The 22,479-nt window shown below is 43.4% G+C and overlaps 1 protein-coding gene across 2 annotated transcripts; it reads right to left on the bottom strand.

The window, feature by feature from the left end:
• Window positions 1-1,294: 1,294 nt before the first annotated feature.
• On the bottom strand, window positions 1,295-18,731 carry LOC115113825 (protein shisa-9A-like). Of its 2 annotated transcripts, none has more exons than XM_065012650.1 (3): window positions 17,796-18,731; window positions 16,872-16,978; window positions 1,295-2,034 (listed from the first exon to the last, which is right to left on the bottom strand). In XM_065012650.1, exons 1-3 carry the CDS (start codon window positions 18,311-18,313, stop codon window positions 1,898-1,900), a joined length of 762 nt encoding a protein of 253 aa, XP_064868722.1. In that variant the 5' UTR covers window positions 18,314-18,731; the 3' UTR covers window positions 1,295-1,897. The 2 variants fall into 2 exon arrangements, with proteins under 2 accessions (XP_064868722.1, XP_064868721.1); XM_065012649.1 differs by lacking the exon at window positions 1,295-2,034 and adding an exon at window positions 12,190-13,147 and having other exon boundaries at window positions 17,796-18,725.
• Between the last annotated feature and the right edge of the window lie 3,748 nt (window positions 18,732-22,479).

Genomic DNA, 22,479 nt, shown 5'->3' with positions numbered 1-22,479 from the left:
CAGCGATTACAGCCTCGAGTCTTCTTGGGTATAATACTACAAGCTTGGCACACCTGTATTTGGGGAGTTTCTCCCATTCTTCTCAGCAGATCCTCTCAAGCTCTGTCAGGTTGGTTGGGGAGCGTTGCTGCACAGCCACTTTCAGGTCTCTCCAGAGATGTTCGAGCAGGTTCAAGTCCGGCCTCTGGCTGGGTCAATCAAGGACATTCAGACACTTGTTTCCGAAGCCACTCATGAGTTGTCTTAGCTTAGGGTTGTTGTCCTGTCGAAAGGTGAACGTTCACCTCAGTCTGCGGTCCTGAGTGCTCTGGAGCAGGTTTTCATCAAGGATTTCCCAGTACTTTGCTCCATTCATCTTTGCCTCAATCCTGACTAGTCTCGAAGTCTTTGCCGCTGAAAACCATTCCCACAGCATGATGCTGCCACCACCATTCTTCACCGTAGGGATGACGTGACGCTTGGCATTCAGGTCAAATAGTTCAATCTTGGTTTCTTCAGACCAGAGAATCTTTAGTCGCTTTTGGCAAACTCCAAGAGGGCTGTCATGTGCCTTTTACTGAGTAGTGGCATCTGTCTGGCCACTCTACCATAAGAGCCTGATTGGTGGAGGGCTGCAGAGATGGTCGGCCTTCTGGAAAGTTCTCCCATCTCCACAGAGGAACTCTAGAGCTCTGTCAGAGTGAGAATCGGGTTCTTGGTCACCCCCCTAACCAAGGCCCTTTCCCCCCAATTGCTCAGTTTGGGCGGGCAGCCAGCTCTAGGAAGAGTCTTGGTGGTTCCAAACTTCTTCCATTTAAGAATGATGGAAGCCACTGTGTTCTTGGGGACCTTCAATGCTGGAGATATTTTTTGGTATCCTATCACAGATCTGTGCCTCGACACAATCCTGTCTGGGAACTCTACGGACAATTCCTTTAACATCATGGCTTGGTTTTTGCTCTAGCTCTGTCAACTGTGGGATCTTATATAGACAGGTGTGTGCCTTTCCAAATAATGTTCAATCAATTTAATTTACCATGGGTGGAAACAGCAAGGATGATCAATAGAAACAGGATGCACCTGAACTCAATTTTGTGTCTTATAGCAAAGGTTCTGAATACTTATGTAAATAAGGTATGTTTTTTTAATACATTTACAAACATTTCTAAAAACCTGTTTTCCCATTGTTGTCATTGAGTAGTGTGTCTAGATTGCTGAGGATTTCTATTTATTAAATCCATTTTAGAATAAGGCTGTAACGTAACAAAATGTGGAAAAAGTCAAGAGGTCTGAATACTTTCTGAAGGCACTGTATGTTTATTTATGCAGTAATTATTATTCAACACGTCTTCACCTGGGATTTGAACTCACAAGCTCTTTGTTCATGGCATTCCAATACTTCTGCTATGCCACCATGTCTGTGTTAATATCTGATTTCATCTGTATTCCTACACTTTAGACTTCAAAGTGAATCTCAAATTTGTCAATATTTTTTTTATAAAACTCTAATAATATGCCCCACTAACATTAGACAACTATACAGAAAACCCTCAAATTGACGAGATAAGTAAAGTATATCAATTTAGTAAGAACAACTGATAACTAAAATAGCAGTCAGATGGCACTCTGCTGCTCAGTGTAGAGATGTACTATAGGTCATGAATGTGTAGGGGACTTCTGAGAATGCTACAGACTTTGTGGTGCAGCAGAAAGATAAACATACCCCAAATTCAGAAGTTGTGAGTTCAAATCTCATTGTGGGGTCATATTTTGGCTGAACAGCATACCACAAACTTTTAAACCACCATACCATTTCATTACTTTCATTATAATGGGTTGGGACCATCTGAGACCATCCTGTGACGTCCTGGTAAAACAAATGTCTTGAGAACATCTTACATACATCCTAACATGGTCCTCACCCTTTCAGAAAACCACATGATTTTCGCCTGGTCACGTTTTCACATGAAATGTTATGCTGGTGTTTTTGTAAATCAGCCCAGGCAGGGTAGCCAGAGTCTTCCGGAGAGGTCTTCCCAGCATGGAGCTTAGTGTCTGTGAAAGGCAGCAGTGAAACTATAATTACCTGAAATAGAACATGATTAAGCTGCTCTATTTACAGGTTCATTTTCCATTATTGAGAGAAAATGTACTTACTGAAAAATGACATAATAAAAGACAATATACCTCATACTATTTATGGGGCTGGGGAGCTTGATGGGTCTCTGTCTGGGTTTTGCTCTAATTTCTCTCTGTGTTTGGAAAGTGTCTGTCAGTTTGCTTTGCTCTAATTTCTCTGTGTTTGACGGGTTGCTGCAAAGTCTGTTGACACAGAGAGACTAGGTCAACACTCCAGCAGCAGATACCTTTCCTCTCCTACAGCTCATAAAAGATGCAGAGGCATATATTTCAGGAGGAGCAGGAGCATCCCAAATGAATGAGCAATGAGAAGGGCACATTAGCAAAGCAGTGATTTCTGCCCTGCATCGGACCAGCCTATCCATCTACATTCTAGATGGATGCTCATGATTTCTATTATAAAACTAAACATGGAACTTATTGATGATCTGAGAGATGTAGATCTGTTCAAAGAAGACATCTATACTCCCTTGGAGAAAAATGCAAGCTAACACATACCGTAGAGAGAAAGGCTGTGTTTAGTAACCTAGTTATCTGGTACTGTTCATGAGGACACAAGCAGAATGAGTGGTATGTTTGGTGTGCTTCGCCTTGCAGCGTCTTGGCAACAGGGAGAAAAATGTGTTGGTCCAAGACAAAGGATCTCCTGCCTAATATGAAGCAGCGTAAGGGAGGAACTACTTTGTTATGGATGGCGAAGTGGGTCGCTAGGAAACCCCATATGGAACCCCGGCCGCTCGGTTCGGCCACAATGCCTTTAAGGCTGCAGAACTAACTCAGCGCCTTCAGCAAAGAGAACTGTATGTACGGTATGCGTGTTTTCATGCATGCTTACACACACAAGCATGCGTGTACGCACACACGCACAGAGTTAAATTACAATTTTAAAATAGTTAATTATGAGATTCCAGTTAACACCTGTTAGGTAATTAATGCCAATCACTGCCTCGGGAGAAAATGATCCGCCACCACCGTTTTACCAGCAAGACTCTCTCTCAACTCATTACCATCCACAACCTGTGGCCTTCTCATTCTGCTAGCAAATCATTTTAGAACACAAATAAACAAACACAGCCTACTGGTTGAATCAACATTGTTTCCACGTCATTTCAATGAAATTACGCTGAACCAACTTGGAATAGATGTTGAATTGACATCTGTGCCCAGGGGGAGCTGTCTGCAGAGGTCTGGGAGAAGAGAGCAGAGACAGACACTAGCGTGCTTGTTTTTCATCAGGAGGATACAGTGCCTTCAGAAAGTATTCACACCCCTAGAATCTTTCCACATTTTTTTGTGTTAATGCCTGAATTTAAAATGTATGAAATATTTTTTTGTCACTAGCCTACACACACAATACCCCATAATGTCACAATACCCCATAATGTCACAATACCCCATAATGTCACAATACCCCATAATGTCACAATACCCCATAATGTCACAATACCCCATAATGTCACAATACCCCATAATGTCACAATACCCCATAATGTCACAATACCCCATAATGTCACAATACCCCATAATGTCAAAGTGGAATTCTGTTTTACAAAACTTTTACAAATGTATATAAAAAATGAAAAGCTGAAATGTCAATAAGTATTCAACCATTTTGTTATGGAAAGCCTAAATACATTCAGGAGTAAAAACTGGCTGAACAAGTCACATAATAAGTTGCATGAGATTCAACCACAAAGACCAGGGAGGTTTTACAATGCTTTCTAAAGAAGGGCACCTATTTGTTGACTGGTAAAACAAAGAAAAGCAGGCATTGAATATCCCTTTGAGCATGGTCCCTCTGTTTCAGTCACTCTCTCTCCAGTCTGTCCTCCCTGGTTCAGTCACTCTCTGTCCAGTCTGTCCTCTGTTTCAGTCACTCTGTCCAGTCTGTCCTCCCTGGTTCAGTCACTCTGTCCAGTCTGTCCTCCCTGGTTCAGTCACTCTGTCCAGTCTGTCCTCCCTGGTTCAGTCACTCTCTGTCGAGTCTGTCCTCCCTGGTTCAGTCACTCTCTGTCGAGTCTGTCCTCCCTGGTTCAGTCACTCTCTGTCCAGTCTGTCCTCCCTGGTTCAGTCACTCTCTGTCGAGTCTGTCCTCCCTGGTTCAGTCACTCTCTGTCGAGTCTGTCCTCCCTGGTTCAGTCACTCTCTGTCGAGTCTGTCCTCCCTGGTTCAGTCACTCTCTGTCGAGTCTGTCCTCCCTGGTTCAGTCACTCTCTGTCCAGTCTGTCCTCCCTGGTTCAGTCACTCTCTGTCCAGTCTGTCCTCCCTGGTTCAGTGACTCTCTGTCCAGTCTGTCCTCCCTGGTTCAGTCACTCTCTGTCCAGTCGGTCCTCCCTGGTTCAGTCACTCTCTGTCCAGTTTGTCCTCCCTGGTTCAGTCACTCTCTGTCCAGTCTGTCCTCCCTGGTTCAGTCACTCTCTGTCCAGTCTGTCCTCCCTGGTTCAGTCATTCTCTGTCCAGTCTGTCCTCCCTGGTTCAGTCACTCTCTGTCCAGTCTGTCCTCCCTGGTTCAGTCACTCTCTGTCCAGTCTGTCCTCCCTGGTTCAGTCACTCTCTGTCCAGTCTGTCCTCCCTGGTTCAGTCACTCTCTGTCCAGTCTGTCCTCTCTGTTTCAGTCATTGGTACTTATTGCCTGCATGAGTTTAGTCTGTGCATGTTCAGACAATGGAAATGTTGAATTATGCATGTTTCACTTTGAAGAAAAGGAGATTATGAACAAATATTGCACACCTTTAAAAGTAGGGTTTGAAGGGAGTATTCTGCAGTGTGCCGTACTGACAGACAGATTCAGACTTGATTGATCCCCAAGGGGAAACTTGCTGTCACGTCGCAAAGACTAACATACTGGCAAGACAGAAACAATGGCTGAGTCAAAAAGTGCCAATATGTCACAGTGCTAGATGCAGTACGATGCGACAGTGTTAGATAAAGTTATCAATCACCTGTAATCATATCACACTGAATCTTGACTTGATGGCTGATCCAATAAACAGAAACTCATAACTGTTTGGTTTTCTGCATGATCCCAGACGGAGTGCACATGATCCGTGTCATCTGTGGAGATCCTGAACTGGTGCATTTGCATATATGCATTAGACAAAATACAGTGGGTGACAAAAGGGCAGAGAAACTAGCAGCATTTCCATGAGAATCACCAGGTTCACAAATACATCTACATTCTTTGAAAAAAGGGTTCCAAAAGGGTTCTGCAGCTGTCCCCATAGGAGAACCCTTTTTGGTTTTAGGTAGAACCCTTTGTGGAAAGGGATCTACATGGAACCCAAAAGGGTTATATCTGGAACCAAAGGGGGTTCTTCATAGGGTTCTCCTATGGGGACAGCTGAATAACCATTTTTGGTTCTAGATAGCAAAAAAATGCTAAGAATGTATGAGCAGAGTGAAGTGAATGATAAACATGATAACAGATCATAATCATATTATCTATATATTATAACAGATCAAGCTAGGTAGAGAGATGATGATGGGTGGAGTCCGTTTTTTACCAATCTAGTTAAATTTCTATCCTATGATCTCATCTATTCAACCAGATTTGATCCCTGTCTTTCTTTTGAAGGCTAAGGTCATATGGAAGTCTTTGATATTATGCATTCTATGATGTTATGAAAGCTATGACCCCTTATTGATGTAATTTGTGGGGAGGACGACTCACTATTAGGAAGGTGTTCCTACTGTTCGGTATACTCAGTCTATTTGGAAGTAGTTTAGTGACCAAAAAAGGGGTTAAATATGTGTACAGAAAAAATCCTGATCTGTCAGATATAGGACAGACACTTCAAAACAAACGTCCTTTGGGTCTGTTTTGTTTGACTGTTTTTTCATGTATGTTATTTCATGTTTCTATGGTCTATTAGCAGTAAGGCCAGATTCAGTGTTTCATTGGGGATAAATAAAGGGGTCCTAAAATTACAAGTCAAATATCAAATCAAACTGTATTTGTCACATGCGCCGAATTCAACAGTGAAATGCTTACTTACAAGCCCTTAACCAACAATGCAGTTAAGAAAATACCTAAAAAATAAAACAATAAATTAAGAAATACAAATCATTAAAGAGCAGCAGTAAATAACAGTAGCGCGGCTATACAGAGTCGAGGTAGTTGAGGTAATTATGTACATGCAGGTAGGGTTATTATTATTATTAAAGTGGCTATGCATAGATGATAACAGAGAGTAGCAGCAGCGTAGGGGGGTGCAAATAGTCTGGGTAGCCATTTGATTAGCTGTTCAGAAGTCTTATGGTTTGGGGGTAGAAGCTGTTTAGAAGCCTCTTGGACCTAGTCTTGGCGCTCTGGTACCGCTTGCCATGTGGTAGCAGAGAGAACAGTCTACGACTAGGGTGGCTGGAGTCTTTGACCATTTTTTTGGCCTTCCTCTGACACCACCTGGTATAGAGGTCCTGGATGGCAGGAAGCTTGGCCCTGGTGATGTACTGAGCCATACGCACTACCCTCTGTAGTGCCTTGCGGTCGGAGGCCGAGCAGTCACCATACCAGGCAGTGATGCAACCCGTCAGGATGCTCTCGATGGTGCAGATGTAAAACCTTTTGAGGATCTGAGGACCCATGCCAAATCTTTTCAGTCTCCTGAGGGGGAATAGGTTTTGTTGTGCCCTCTTCACGACTGTCTTGGTGTGCTTGGACCATGTTAGTTTGTTGGTGATGTGGACGCCAAGGAAGTTGAAGCTCTCAACCTGCTCCACTACAGCCTTGTCAATGAGAATGGGGGCATGCTTGGTCCTCCTTTTCCTGTATATATGATCCTTGGTATGACCATCTTAAAACAATTCAATACGTTAGCTTAGCAGAACCCACACCAGGCTTACATGTTGACCACACCACTCGCATTGTAAAATGTTATTCAATCATTGCACCCACACTGCTCGCGAGCGTCAACAAGCATCTACGTAGCCAGGCACTAAAATAGAACTTGGTTCTATTTGTGACGCTTGATGCGCTGAAAGTCCTGTTTCTCCCATCTCTTCATTGATTTTTAGGAGCATATAGCCACGTGGGTGATTGAAAGATGAACTGGGGTCCACACTCCAGTCCAGTTGGTGGTGGTAATGCACCTTAAAGTTGGTTGCCAACCGCCATATAAAGTACAAAGAAGAAGAAGCCTGAAGGAGGATTACTAGAAACTAACTAGGTTTACCCTTGTATCTGTGTATTAATTGTCTGAGTAGAGGACCTTGTGCATTTCAGGTAAAATAACAACCCAATGTTTATATCCCAGGACAAAATTGGTTAGCAAGCTAGCCAACTAAATTGCCATAAATGTGTGATGCTTTTCGACATGTCCCCAAATTAATATAGTTGGTTGAGAGTTTGTTTTGATATTTCAGCCTGTGTCTTGATCACGCCTGGTGTGGGTGGACAAAATCAAGACGTGCGTGATGGCGCGCGAGTGGTCTGGTCAGCATATCAGACTCTAGAGGGTTAATTGTAAAACATGTTTCCTGGCAGGTATTATCATCATACACGACTGATGAAAGAAACAACTTGTTCATAAAAACATCAAAAAGGTCACACTTCAAAACAAAGTAAAGCATAACTTACAAATAATCCCTACAATCAATGCTTCTCAAATCCATCGCAATCTAATTATAAAAGTCTGACAAAACCAAAACCCAGAAAGCAGCAGGATTCAATATGTGTAAACAGCAAACCTAAATAGATAGACCAGATCAGACCAGTTCAGCAGTAGACCTGTGAATGTGTCCAGCTCCGTGATGCACTTCTCACAGCCACCACATGTCCCAGTTCCCTGGGCAGGGCCAGAGCCCAGGAGGCAGACAGGGAGATGTCCCCCGCCTAGAGACTTGCTGGCAGCAAGGGGCTAACTCTCCATAGAGAGGTGCCTTAAGAGAGAGGGAAGGTGGTGGTACATCACAAAATGTGCTCTCAGTTGGCGGTCTCCCTGCCAGTAATATGACATTGCTGGTGGCGCTAGTCAGTTAGCCAAGCGGATCTGCTGCCTGCCCCAAGGGCATGTCCTGAGGGAGTGTGTGTGTGTAAGGTTATTGCCTTGGGACATGACTGATCTGTTGCTGTGGGCACCCCACCCAAAACAGCCTGTTCGCTCTCTCAGCCAAACATCTCCGTCCGTGTACAGAGAGATTGTACCATAATTCGCAGGAGGTTCTCTTGGGTCAGAGATTTGAACCAACATGAAAACTCTGTATAGCCTTTCTTCACAATACAATTTTACAATGCCAACCTACATACAGAGGCGTTTATCAACGTAATGTAATTTTAAAGAAAGAATATTCAAATTGAATTTTCTCAGTGAAAATATGATGAAATCTCTAACAATACAAGAGATTACAGGGGATTTCCTACTGTGTAGCACAGCCACATGTTAGGGCAACTAAATACTAACTCTGGCACATGTTTGGGAAGCTAAATACTACTGCGTAGCCACATACAGATGCTAAATAGTGTTAGAATGACTCTCTCAAATTTTCCTCCCTTCATTACAATATATTTTTTGACAGAGGAGAAAAATATGTATTTTGTCAACAAGACAAGTGTATTTTTCAGTATGAGCTATATCGATGTATTCCATATGCATCATAACACCGAGTCTCAATCAATAACTATTTCCCTACGTAAGTATTAGTATCAGGTGACATAGCTGTCAACATTACAACTTAAGACATTTCAAATCAGAGGACATCTGGAAAAAATAATTCCCTTTAGCAGATTAAACACATAATCCTAATGTTTGTGAACATCTTAATGAAATCAAATAAATTAAACTGTACAATATGATACTCACTGTAACATTTAATTAAAATTCTATGGATTCCCACCTACTCAAAAGACACTAAAGGAGGAATGCTCATATTTTTATCCCTACGTATCATAATGACATAGATGTAGAGTAGATGGGCGTAGTAATACAGTACATGACCAAAAGTATGTTTTGACCATATGATCACAAGATCGGTGAGCAAAAATCCCAGAACCACACGGGGGGACCTAGTGAATGACTTGCAGAGAGCTGGGACCAAAGTAACAAAGCCTACCATCAGTAACACACTACGCCGCCAGGGACTCAAATCCTGCAGTGCCAGACATGTCCCCCTGCTTAAGCCAGTACATGTCCAGGCCCGTCTGAAGTTTGCTAGAGAGCATTTGGATGATCCAGAGGAAGATTGGGAGAATGTCATATGGTCAGATGAAACCAAAATATAACTTTTTGGTAAAAACTCAACTCGTCGTGTTTGGAGGACAAAGAATGCTGAGTTGCATCCAAAGAACGCCATACCTACTGTGAAGCATGGGGGTGGAAACATCATGCTTTGGGGCTGTTTTTCTGCAAAGGGAACAGGACGACTGATCCGTGTAAAGGAAAGAATGAATGGGGCCATGTATCGTGAGATTTTTAGTGAAAACCTCCTTCCATCAGCAAGGGCATTGAAGATGAAACGTGGCTGGGTCTTTCAGCATGACAATGATCCCAAACACACCGCCTGGGCAACGAAGGAGTGGCTTCGTAAGAAGCATTTCAAGGTCCTGGAGTGGCCTAGCCAGTCTCCAGATCTCAACCCCATAGAAAATCTTTGGAGGGAGTTGAAAGTCCGTGTTGCCCAGCAACAGCCCCAAAACATCACTGCTCTAGAGGAGGTCTGCATGGAGGAATGGGCCAAAATACCAGCAACAGTGTGTGAAAACCTTGTGAAGACTTACAGAAAATGTTTGACCTCTGTCATTGCCAACAAATGGTATATAACAAAGTATTGAGGTACACCTTTGTTATTGACCAAATACTTATTTTCCACCATAATTTGCAAATAAATTCATTTAGAATCCTACAATGTGATTTTCGGGATTTTTTTACTCGTTTTGTCTGTCATAGTTGAAGTGTACCTATGATGAAAATTACAGGCCTCTCATCTTTTTAAGTGGGAGAACTTGCACAATTGGTGGCTGACTAAATACTTTTTTGCCCCACTGTACATGTAAACATTATTAGGATGGCATTGTATAAAGTGACTAGTGATCCATTTATTAAAGTGGCCAGTGATTGGGTCTCGATGTAGGCAGCAGCCTCTCTGAGTTAGTGATTGCTGTTTAGCAGTCTGATGGCCTTGAGATAGAAGCTGGTTCTCAATCACTTGGTCCCAGCTTTGATGCACCTGTACTGACCTTGACTTCTGGATGGTAGTGGTGAACAGACAGTGGCTCGGGTGGTTGATGTCTTTGATGATCTTTTTGGCCTTCCTGTGACATCGGGTGTAGTAGGTGTCATGGAGGGCAGGTAGTTTGCCCCCAGTGATGTGTTGTGGAGACCGCACCACCCTCTGGAGAGCCTTGCGGTTGAGGGCAGTGCAGTTGCCGTACCAGGCGGTGATACAGCCCAACAGGATGCTCTGGATTGTGCATCTGTAAAAGTTTGTCGGGATGTTGGGTGACAAACCAAATTTCTTCAGCCTCCTGAGGTTGAAGAGGCGCTGTTACGCCTTCTTCACCACACCATCTGTGTGGGTGGACCATTTGTGTGGGTGTACCATAGGCGGGTTCTTCCTCTGCTGTTTCCTAAAGTCCATGGTCCTCTCCTTTGTTTTGTTGACGTTGATTTCCTGACACCACACTCCGAGTGTCCTCACCTCCTCCCTGTGGCTGCGTCGTCGTTGTTGGAAATCAAGCCCACTACTGTTGTGTCGTCTGCAAACTTGATGATTGAGTTGGAGGCATGCATGGCCACGCAGTCGTGGGTGAACAGGGAGTACAGGAGGGGGCTGAGCACACACCTTTGTGAGGCCCCAGTGTTGAGGTTCAGCGAAGTGGAGATGTGGTTTCCTACCTTCACCACCTGGGGGCAGCCCGTCAGAAAGTCAAGGACCCAATTGCACAGGGCGGGGTTGAGGCCCAGGGCCTTCAGCTTGATGATGAGCTTGGAGGGTACTATGGTGTTGAATATTGAGCTGTAGTCAATGAACAGCATTCTTACATAGGTATTTATTTTGTCCAGATGGAATAGGGCAGTGTGCAGTGTGATGGTGATTGTGTTGTCTGTGGACCTGTTGGGGCGGTATGCAAACTAAAGTGGGTCTAGGGTGGCCGGTAAGTTGGAGGTGATATGATCCTTGACTAGTCTCTCAAAGCACTTCATGATGACAGAAGTGAGTGCTACGGGGCGATAGTCATTTGGTTCAGTTATCTTTTCCTTCTTGGGTACAGGAACAATGGTAGCAATCTTGAAGCATGTGGGGACAGCAGACTGGGATAGGGAGCGATTAAATATGTCCATAAACACACCAGCCAGCTGGTCTGCGCATGCTCTGATGACATGGCAGGTGATGCCGTCTGGGCCAGCAGCCTTTTGAAGGTTAAAACGCTTAAAATGTTTTACTCATGTCAGCCACAGAGAGAGGGTGGCACTGTATTATCAAAGCGGGCAAAGAAGGTGTTTAGTTTGTCTGGAAGCGTGATGTCGGTGTCCGTGACGTGGCTGGTTTTCTTTTTGTAGTCTGTGATATCCTGTAAACCCTGCCACATACTTATCGTGTCTGAGCCGTTGAATTGCGACTCCACCTTGTCCCTGTACTGGCATTTCGCTTGTTTGATTGCCTTGCGGAGGGAATAACTACACTGTTTATATTCAGTCATATTCTCAGACTTCTTTCCTTGGTTAAATGCGGTGGATCGTGCTCTCAGTTTTGCACGAATGCCGCCATCCATCCACGGTTTCTGGTTAGGATAGGTTTTAATAGTCACAGTGGGTACAACATCTCCAATGCACTTCTTTATAAAACGCACTCACCGAGTCAGCGTATAGGTTGATGTTGTTCTCTGAGGCTGACCGGAACATATTCCAGTGCGTGTGATCAATATATATAGTGTATAAATGTCTGATGACTTGCTACCTTGAAGACATGATAGGCTATTCACTTGCACTCAGTTCGACCCACTCCACACACACAAGTAATTACCTGTAAAACATTTGATTTGAGTCTCTGGCTGTAAATGAACCGATTAGTATTCCCCAGGGTGGTGCAAGGAGAGAGGGAAGTCTGCTGATTATACCCTACTTAGATATAGACTCCTTACAGCTTATTTTATTATTACACCATGACAACAAGATGGACAATTATACATATGAACCGAGCCATACATTAAGGCCAAGTCCAGTAATCAGTCAGATGGAGGACAATCAGGACATACATGGGACCTTCATGATAAACATCCTTAGATAGATCTCTGAAAGCATTTCAACAGTTTGGCTATTCTACTTCCCTTACTCAACTTTGTCACTTCTGTTTTCTCGGTTTTCTACTTGACTTCTATTTCTTCCAAGGAGCAGTGAGTCCCAACCTCCCCGTGTGTCTGAATGAGCTGATTACTGTGTCTAGTCAATCAGATCCATCTGATGAGGCTGGGAGGCCCACAGCCCTAATGAACAAGGCCTAATCGATCTCCGGTGCTGCTGAGAGGACCCACATTAGGGTAATTAGCCTAAGCAAGGGCACAGGAACGAGGCCCGGGAGGAGCGCGTCTGGGCCTGGGTCGGGCTGTAGATTCAAAAACATTATGAAACTCTTAGGAGGCCAATGGATTAAAAAACATTTTGAAACTCTTAGGAGGACAATGGAATTTCATGTTATAATTATATTTTTTATTGATTATGTTTTTTGCCTATTATAAATAATTATTTTGATGTGAACTCTTATTGTCCTCCCTAGAGTCGCTGAATATTTGTTTTATCCTTAGCTTGCTCCTGTTCCTGCACCTTGATTGGAAAATTACAATGTTCTTTCTTTTCATTTGCTTTGTGCCTCTCTGTGGCTGGTTCCTGGATGCCTGTTTGTTGCTGCTTCCCGAATGCCTGTCTGTGGCCGCTTCCTGGATGCCTGTCCGTGGCCGCTTCCTGGATGCCTGTCCGTGGCCGCTTCCTGGATGCCTGTCCGTGGCCGCTTCCTGGATGCCTGTCCGTGGCCGCTTCCTGGATGCCTGTCTGTGGCCGCTTCCTGGATGCCTGTCTGTGGCCGCTTCCTGGATGCCTGTCTGTGAAGGGGTCAGGATGGAAGAGTTGCAGATAAGAACTGACAAGAGTCTTCGGTGACGGGTGACTTAGAGGTCAGGGTGAAGTTGTACTTCTCAGCAAAAGTCTGATCTGATAAACCCAGCAGTAGCGTTACATTTTAGACACACTCGCACCCCCACTTGCACACATACACCACACACGTACGCAAACACGCAACACACACACTCACACACACACACCACTGCAGGTGATCCATTTTGGCATAATTAATAAACAGTAGATGAGGTTAGAGTAATTCTAGAGTGGAGATTGTTTTGCAGACAGAGTCTTTCTTCATGCTGTGTGGTCTCCAAGCAATTACCTATTAAATATAATAAGTGCTTAATGCATATCTGGAGATGTATAGCGGAAGATTATAACTGCTAGGCAGGTAATTATCTTTGTGAACATGAGTTGTGAATACAGATCACTGTCTCAGTCAGCTAATGGATGGAAAGCCTACCCTGCCCTCTTTCTGGGGCTCTCAATAATACATTTCTATCCTCTGTTTCTCTCAATGTCCCACCTCAAGAGTTCAGGTTGATTGACAATATGACAAAACAAAAACCTTTTTCTTTGCAATCCTACCAGTAGCAGCAGTGGTTTCATATAGTTTGTATGACACTTTACCCTTCACAGATGTAAACGAGGTTAAATTCTGCCTACAGTATGTCAACTTTTGTCACTCAAAATATATTTAACTGTTGACATTGTCAAAGAGGATCAGTGCAGTCTTGACATGTCATCCTCTCTCCCTTTCTCTCTCTCTCCCTTTCTCTCTCTCCCTCTCCCCTTCTCTGTGTCTCTCTCCCACTTTATTTCCATCTCTCACTCCGTCTTTGATGCTGAAGGCTCAGAGACACAGGATTTTGAGTTCTTTAAGAATTCTAAAAAAAGTATTCAGTTTTGAGATTACATTCAATTGTGATCACCAGCCCAGCAGGGGATAGGAGGGCTGCTTGGTTCAGGGGATAGGAGGGCTGCTTGGTTCAGGGGATAGGAGGGCTGCTTGGTTCAGGGGATAGGAAGGCTGCTTGGTTCAGGGGATAGGAGGGCTGCTTGGTTCAGGGGATAGGAGGGCTGCTTGGTTCAGGGGATAGGAGGGCTGCTTGGTTCAGGGGATAGGAGGGCTGCTTGGTTCAGGGGACAGGAGGGCTGCTTGGTTCAGGGGATAGGAGGGCTGCTTGGTTCAGGGGATAGGAGGGCTGCTTGGTTCAGGGGATAGGAGGGCTGCTTGGTTCAGGGGATAGGAGGGCTGCTTGGTTCAGGGGACAGGAGGGCTGCTTGGTTCAGGGGATAGGAGGGCTGCTTGGTTCAGGGGATAGGAGGGCTGCTTGGTTCAGGGGATAGGAGGGCTGCTTGGTTCAGGGGATAGGAGGGCTGCTTGGTTCAGGACTAAACTGTAGCAGAGGCCCCAGTCTTCATGGGGTATAACATAATGAGATCTGAGTTCTGACGTATTAGCTACTTGTTGATGTGTTCTGTGAGACATCTGACATGTGTGATACATGGTAAATGTTTTTTACACATTAAAACATCCCACACGCTGTCAAAACAAAACAATGTTAGGAACAAAACTCTTGTTCTAGTCTTGTCCTCAACTTATACTAAGAGGTGCTTGGAGAAAATTATTGGGGGAGAAGTAGCTAATCCCAAGCTGTTAACCGCCATTGCCCTGTAGAAACAGGGATTGTTATGAGTATCAGCCATACAAACTGCCCTGGGCATTTTTCTCCAAAGCTGGGTGAGGACACCTAAGATGGGATCTATTGATGTTGCCAGTAACAGGGCAATCTGGCCATAAGCTATAATCAATAGATGGTCTGCTCTAAAAATAGAATGTGATCAACAAGAGACGTACACAGTCGAACTTTGAACAGTAGTGTGTTTCACCTCAATCGGCATCTCACAAGATTTAGCTTCTCCCTTTAATTTATCTTCAAGACAAATACTGTAATACATCCACACTCCACATGAACCGCATCACTTTTACCCCCCACCCCATCATCCCTCCATCCATACCTCTTTCTATGATAAATCTGTCTCATGGCTGATAGAGACCTCTAAACCAATTTGGGGCCTCTCTGGGGATCTAATCAGATCACAGGGGTTAATAACATTCCACATGGTTACCCACAAGCCCTAAGACTAAATGGTTCAGGGAGCAGGGTTCCACATTGCTAATAATCACTATTTCCCCAGCCAGGACTCCCAGGTATTGAGTTGAGCACACCCCCATCCTCCTCTCTTTTGCCCTCAGAATAGCCCCATGGACTCTACAGGGTGTCAAATGCGTTCCACAGGGATGCTGGCCCATGTTGCCTCCAATACTTCCCACAGTTGAGTCAAGTTGGCTGGATGTCCTTTGGGTGGTGGACCATTCTTGATATATCCGGGAAACTGTTCAGAGTGAAAATCCCAGCAGCGCTGCAGTTCTTGACACAAACTTACTACCATACCCTGTTCAAAGGCACTTCAATCTTTTGTCTTGCCCGTTCACCCTCTAAATGGCACACACACACAATCCATGTCTCAATTGTCTCAAGGCTTAAAAATCCTTCTTTAACCTGTCTCCTCCCCTTCATCTATACTGATTGAAGTGGATTTAACAACTTACATCAATAACTGATTATAGCTTTCACATTGATTCACCTGGTCAGTCTATGTCATGGAAAGAGTAGGAGTTCCTAATGTTTTATACACTCAGTGTACAGCCATTTTTTAACCAGGAAAGATCCCTTGAGGCTGAAACTTTCATTGCCAGGTAGACCTGGTACATCTGCCTCTTCGAAGCATCAGTGGCAGTTATTTATAGATATAAATCGATGACAGCAGAAACTAGCACCCCAGAAGACATTAGGGACAAAGGGCCCTACTTTAAAGTGATTAGAAGGAGAGCTGTTAGGAGCCCAGTACCGTCACACCGGATGATAAGGTGTGTCAGTCTGATTGTGTTTGATAGAATCAAGAAAATAGGACAAATTCCACTAACAACAGCACTGTCAGCTACACACATGGTCTCAGTCAGTATGTCTTAAAATACATCCTTTCAAGTAGGAGGGGGCTTAGATGTGCCACTTGCTTTGTGTTGGGATCATTTTTAAATGTTTAGGTCGAAACACATCCAGTCACAAACTGGGGTGATATAATCATATTGGAATCAGAATCAGTAATACAACAGCATGAGGTGTATTAAATACTCCAATACTCTTCTGTGTTTCTGAGTTGGTTGATCTGTGTTAAAATACAAAGCCCATAACTGTGGTTGCAGCCCACGGGACGCAACAGAAATAGATGCCATTCACACTGCTGTGTTGTTCTCTCTCCTCTTCTCTCTCTCTCTCTTTTATTTCTCTCTCTCCCCTCCTTTTTACACATCTTGAATCATGTAGGCATGGGACAAAAATAAAAGTGAATTGTCACTGGATTTACAAAGCAGAAAGCAGTTTGTTTCCCTCCACATGAATACATCTAAGATTATAAAATGAATGCCACATTTGAAACAAATAAACCTGGCTTTGATACAAGGGCTACAACCTATACCGTTACAGAGACCACATGCTTAATTGAGAGTCTGTGTACAATATGCAACCTGCCCACATTATGTTTGCTATTGTCTGTTTGGGGCCTCCATGACCAACCCTTCAGTCCACAACCATACCACCAAAAACCTCTGCCTATAGGGGCCGAAAGTGTGAAACTTACGGAGGTTGTTGACCCTTGTGTCATAGTTCTGTGCGTGCATGGCGAGGGTGTCCTCCCCGTGGAACTGCTCACCTGGACAACCGACCGGTAACACACTCTGGACAGCCCTGTGTGAGAAAGATAGAAAAAGAGAGAGAGATTGCCATTTATCCAGATGTAAGAAATAGCCAGACAGACAACGAAAAATATGTCCATTGAAGAACCGTGCATAACGCTTGATTTCAACGCTGCACAGTTGTGTGCACAGGGCACCTAGTTCAAGATGATCACATAATATAAAATATTGCATCTCTGCTTCCATATAAAGCAACATTTTCATATGATTTTTTACATTTAACTGTTTGATTGAGTGAGCGGGTTCCACATTAATTAGAAAAATATAAAACTCAGTGAATAAGTAAGACATTTTCATAAAGAAGAGCTATTGATTCATTGTTAGAGAAAGGTCTCCAAATAAAGGAATAGCCTGCGCATGTTGCGGAGCGGAGAGCATGTGGCTATCCACTGCAAGAGACACACGCCCCCGCGCTCTCTGCGAATGAATCAGGCAAGCAGCCCACACAGGTGATGACATTATGCAATCTAGTCCAATTAATAAACTGTCGATGACAGCTACTTTCTACCCATTGAAGAAGCGTGTATTGTGCGCGTAAAAGTCATTGATTGATGTATTATAATGTTAACAAAAAACAAGTTTAGATGATATCCTAGCGTTCTTATTTCAGCGACAACGCTATTAGAATGAGTTAGCCTATCGTAGTTTGCCAATATAAACCTGGCAAGCATGAGGCTAGAACCCAAGAGTAAAATATTATTGTGGCGCGCGCTCTAGCCTACATGTGAGCACCAAACAAGCTCCTTGAAAACAAGCACAACAAAGAAGATCGCGGCACGCTCAACTGTAGCAGGACCCCAGAAACCCACCTAGTCATATTCTCGCTCTGGGGTCGGTGCGCCTTTTCCAGGCCGAGTTTGGTGAATATCCCAACAAGTGCCATGATAGCCACTACTCCACAGATGATATACACGATTAAATTAGTTTTATCTTTGGTGGGGTCGTGCCGAATGTCGTTTTTCTTAAACGGGGTTTGACCTGTCATCATCCACACCGGAGTGTCGTAGTTTTTACAGGTGCTCTGATCCAACTGCGAGGTCTTGTAGGAGCAGCAGAACCGAAAGCCACAGGTGCCGCAGCAGTACAGATAATCGCCCGTTTTACAAACGAACGGCGGGTCCCACTGGCCCATCACATCGTAATACCCCCGGCACCTGTCCTCCGTGTGCGGGGGCTCCGAGAAGCTTGCACCCTCGTCCTCCCTGGATCCGTTGCACGTCGTCATCATGACAAAGCCCTCCAGTTGTCCTGGTTCTCCGTCCGCCTTGCAGACCAGCGCCATAACTTTGACCAACAAGTAACCCAGTATAAAGTATTTGCCCCTCATTGTGCTGTCCTTCCACCCCTTCCTTTCAGCTTCTCTAGCGCATGTAAGAAGATACTCGAAGAAGAAGAGCGCACAGTCTTGGTATTATAAAAGTCCAGAAACATATATCCAATTTAGAGAACACTACCATCCGTGTTGGTGAGAGTTTTCACGAATGTTCTCGTCATCCATGAGGGTATAGAAAATCATTCGGTTATTTTTTCAAAATAAAACGTTGAATGTATATAGATATTGTCCTCCTCAGAATTGTTCCTCAGAGCACAATCTCTCTACAGGTGTTCTTAGAAAATTATCTCCATGACGTTATCAAAACTAGGCTACTTCAATTTTCAAACACGTCAGCGCGGTTGCAGGCATGGGAGTCGGTGGAGATAGAACTGTACAAGCTATTTGAGCGCGGGTGAGCAAATCAGACCTGAGATGGGAGAGAGCATGGTGCGCAAAGCGAGTAGGGGAGGAGGCATTCCGACGGAGAGAGAGAGATTCATGTATTGTTAAACAATGACGGTGAATCTGTGACAGCCCAAAACGCACATGAGGAAATATGGGTCGAGTTGTGCGGCCGAGCAATTAATTTTTTTCTCATAATTTGTGCACGGACAAAATATGGTCACGGATGCAGACATTCCGGTTATGGTAACTTCCAAATGAGATTAGAGAGAGCGTTATAGGGTGGTTGTTTTTGCCAGCATGAGTAGCATAGGCTACACAAGAAAAAAAATGGGCAGGCTAATGAAATTAAATTGAGTATATACTTCTATTCACTGGACTGAATAATGGTCCACACATACAATGGTGTCGTTCCAAGCACAGTGTCATCATACCCAGAGACGTTTTTATATTCATCACTAAATGCTATTTTCTATGCCTGAAAAAAGTTCTGCCGATGTAGTCTTTTTCCTTTAGGAATTCATTCCCTTATATTATATGTAATGCATATTTACCATATGCTATCACATTCCACGCAATGTCTTAAACCTGATTAAAGCTCACCTCATCTTTAAAAAAAAAATACTGTACAGAAACATGGATAGGTCTATATTAGGGCAAATTAGCGTCTTTCTGGTCGAGCTGTCCATGGTGCTGAAATTATTTTGCTCAACAAGTCGCACTGTCCATGGACCTGATTGCCAACTCCCCAACACTAAACCAGGCTAAATAAGTCGACGGGAGAAACCGACAAGGCTGGGGGAGACAGAAATAGCGTGTGCAAGAGCTAGTTTAGAATTATAATGAAGAAGTTCCTACATGCTCTCGTGCTGATTGCCATTGGTATACATGCGGAGAAAGTCAAGATATATCCGCAGATGTAACTACTGCTGCTAAACAAAAATGATGGTCAGTCCTATCTGGGGTCGTGGGACATCCCTACCCTAACCTTAGCCTTAACCCATAGAAGGTCATACCAAGGATCATGTTGCTGTTTTATTTAACGTTTTAACTCCTTAAAGTATTACAAATATATTTTTTCTGAAAAAATATTTTTGGCTTTACCGCTATTAGCTCACACAAACGCATTGAATAACACGTGAATGACATGGAACAACTAAAAACATCTAAAGGAAGTTAGTTCTGAAGTATCTGTCCTATATCTGAGAGCAGTGGCGATTTTAGCATGTAAATCTTGTAGGGGGAAAAAATAAATGTTTGTGATGCAGGCCAGCAAAGCCACTACACAACACAACACTAAACAATACATTAATTGAACTATAATGGTGACAAACGGTGTCCACAAACTGTTAGGGCCTACATAAAGCTGTCCCAACAGCAGTCCCAACACCTTACCACTGCTACACCTGGCTAACAGCAGAGCCTTGTCTGGCAGCAAAACAATTAATTCAGCCTCATTTACTGCCTTTTGAAAAACATAGCTGATATGGCTGACTTGCTTAAACAAATGTGGTTTCTACTGACAATTGACAAACTATGCCATACTGGGACAACAAGCGGATAAGAGGCAATCTGTCATTTCGAATTAAGACATTAATGAGCGATCTAGGACGGGCTTAATCAATATAACTATTTGTTCAGCACTTTTGAAATGTACAATGACATAATTCAGAACATGGGCCGTTCTTACAGTGTTCTCCCTGTACACCAAGTCAGAACCATAGGATAAATAAAGGAGGCATATAAGCAGACAATGAAAGCTTTTACAATATTCGATGATTACATTTTTCAAAAGCAGGTTATAGGCTACATGTGCACCATCAAGTCAGAATAGTAGGTGAAATTAAGAGGTGAAAATAGACCAAATTATTAGACACATGGGCTACTAACAGTTTACTACACAACATACACTTAGTACATACACTTTCTTAGCTACAGTATACATATCTCCCTGGCATGTTACATCATTAATACAGCAGAATAAAATACATTTTTGGACTCACCTTGTTGTGCTGTGCTCACAGAAAGGTGGCACGGCAGTCCTTCGTGGGCACATTTTGTCATCAAACTTCGTCAAAGTGAGATTCTCTGGATTTATAGTGATTTCAAGACACCTAGGAACCTGGAGGAAAAAAAGTTGAATCATGATGACATCAGTGATCTTCAGATCGTAGCTCTAGAAAGAGGCCAGAGTTCCCAATTTACAATTCAGAGTTGGATGAAAGTTCAAAACATATTTTCCCAGTCGTAGCTCCTTTTTTCCAAAGATCCCAGTTGTCTTGAACTCACTAAAGTCAGATTTTGCAGTTCTGACTTAACAGTTGTTTTGGGCGCGGCACAAATCATGCTTCATTGACAGCATGGTCAATGTTAAATGTTTATAATTTTAAGCTAGGAATATAGACCCTTAATCTTAGACTTGGGATCACACAGCCACTCCACTGAATAGCAGGCTAATGATTGTTTTGCAATGCTTGCAGTTAGCCACTGATTCATTCCAAACCACTCAATGTTGAATTTGCGATTTCCAACTTGTTGTGTAATGTTTATGTCCAATGGTCAATTGAGCACCGATACGTTTTATTTATAATTTCTCTTAATTATTTATCTTCATATGACAAGGATTATATAGGATTTTCCACTAGACTGTCGACTTGATTAAGATGATGACTGCTAGCTATGATTTTGAAAGTATGATGTTGACATGATCAGTCCAATCAAAGCTACTGTATATATAATGTATTTGATGTCATTTTATCTTTGTCCATTGACCTTGAAACTTCTTGGATGGGCACTTCTAATGTAACTCTATGACAGCACCCAAGGGGCTTGAATTTTTGAGCTCTACACTTAGACTAGGCAGTGACGTATTGTCCCCATGAGTGACAGAACACTGAGGCAATCACGGCACAACGCTCCGTATTTTCTGCTGGCTTGCCACAGCACCACAGAAAGTACTGAGCTATACTGAAACACCTGCCTTTTGGAGCTGCCTTACTCAAGAAAACAAAAAAGAGACCATGTTTGTATGCGGCTTTATTAAATCAATTATATATATATATATTACATCGTTTTTGAAAACTGATATGTGACACATACACTGGGGCAAAAACGTATTTAGTCAGCCACCAATTGTGCAAGTTCTCCCACTTAAAAAGATGAGAGAGGCCTGTAATTTTTATCATAGGTACACTTCAACTATGACAGACAAAATGAGAAAAAAAATCCGGAAAATCACATTGTAGGATTTTTAATGAATTTATTTGCAAATTATGGTGGAAAATAAGTATTTGGTCACCTACAAACAAGCAAGATTTCTGGCTCTCACAGACCTGTAACTTCTTCTTTAAGAGGCTCCTCTGTCCTCCACTCGTTACCTGTATTAATGGCACCTGTTTGAACTTGTTATCAGTATAAAAGACACCTGTCCACAACCTCAAACAGTCACACTCCAAACTCCACTATGGCCAAGACCAAAGAGCTGTCAAAGGACACCAGAAACAAAATTGTAGACCTGCACCAGGCTGGGAAGACTGAATCTGCAATAGGTAAGCAGCTTGGTTTGAAGAAATCAACTGTGGGAGCAATTATTAGGAAATGGAAGACATACAAGACCACTGATAATCTCCCTCGATCTGGGGCGCCACGCAAGATCTCAACCCGTGGGGTCAAAATGATCACAAGAACGGTGAGCAAAAATCCCAGAACCACACGGGGGGACCTAGTGAATGACCTGCAGAGAGCTGGGACCAAAGTAACAAAGCCTACCATCAGAA

Source organism: Oncorhynchus nerka, linkage group LG28 (assembly GCF_034236695.1).
Source record: "Oncorhynchus nerka isolate Pitt River linkage group LG28, Oner_Uvic_2.0, whole genome shotgun sequence".
NCBI lineage: Eukaryota > Metazoa > Chordata > Actinopteri > Salmoniformes > Salmonidae > Oncorhynchus > Oncorhynchus nerka.
Note: the sequence above shows the minus strand (reverse complement) of the source record. Positions and strands in the feature narration are given on the sequence as shown.

Bases quoted from the DNA above. Each gene is read 5' to 3' on its own strand.
- LOC115113825 (XM_065012649.1), bottom strand. From the start codon at position 18,313: ATGAGGGGCAAATACTTTATACTGGGTTACTTGTTGGTCAAAGTTATG. The intron at 16,979-17,795 runs GTGGGTTTCTGG...TTTCTCACACAG, and splicing joins CAGAGCGAGAATATGACTAG to GGCTGTCCAGAGTGTGTTAC. The intron at 13,148-16,871 runs GTAAGTTTCACA...ACCCCTTCACAG, and splicing joins CACAAGGGTCAACAACCTCC to ACAGGCATCCAGGAAGCGGC.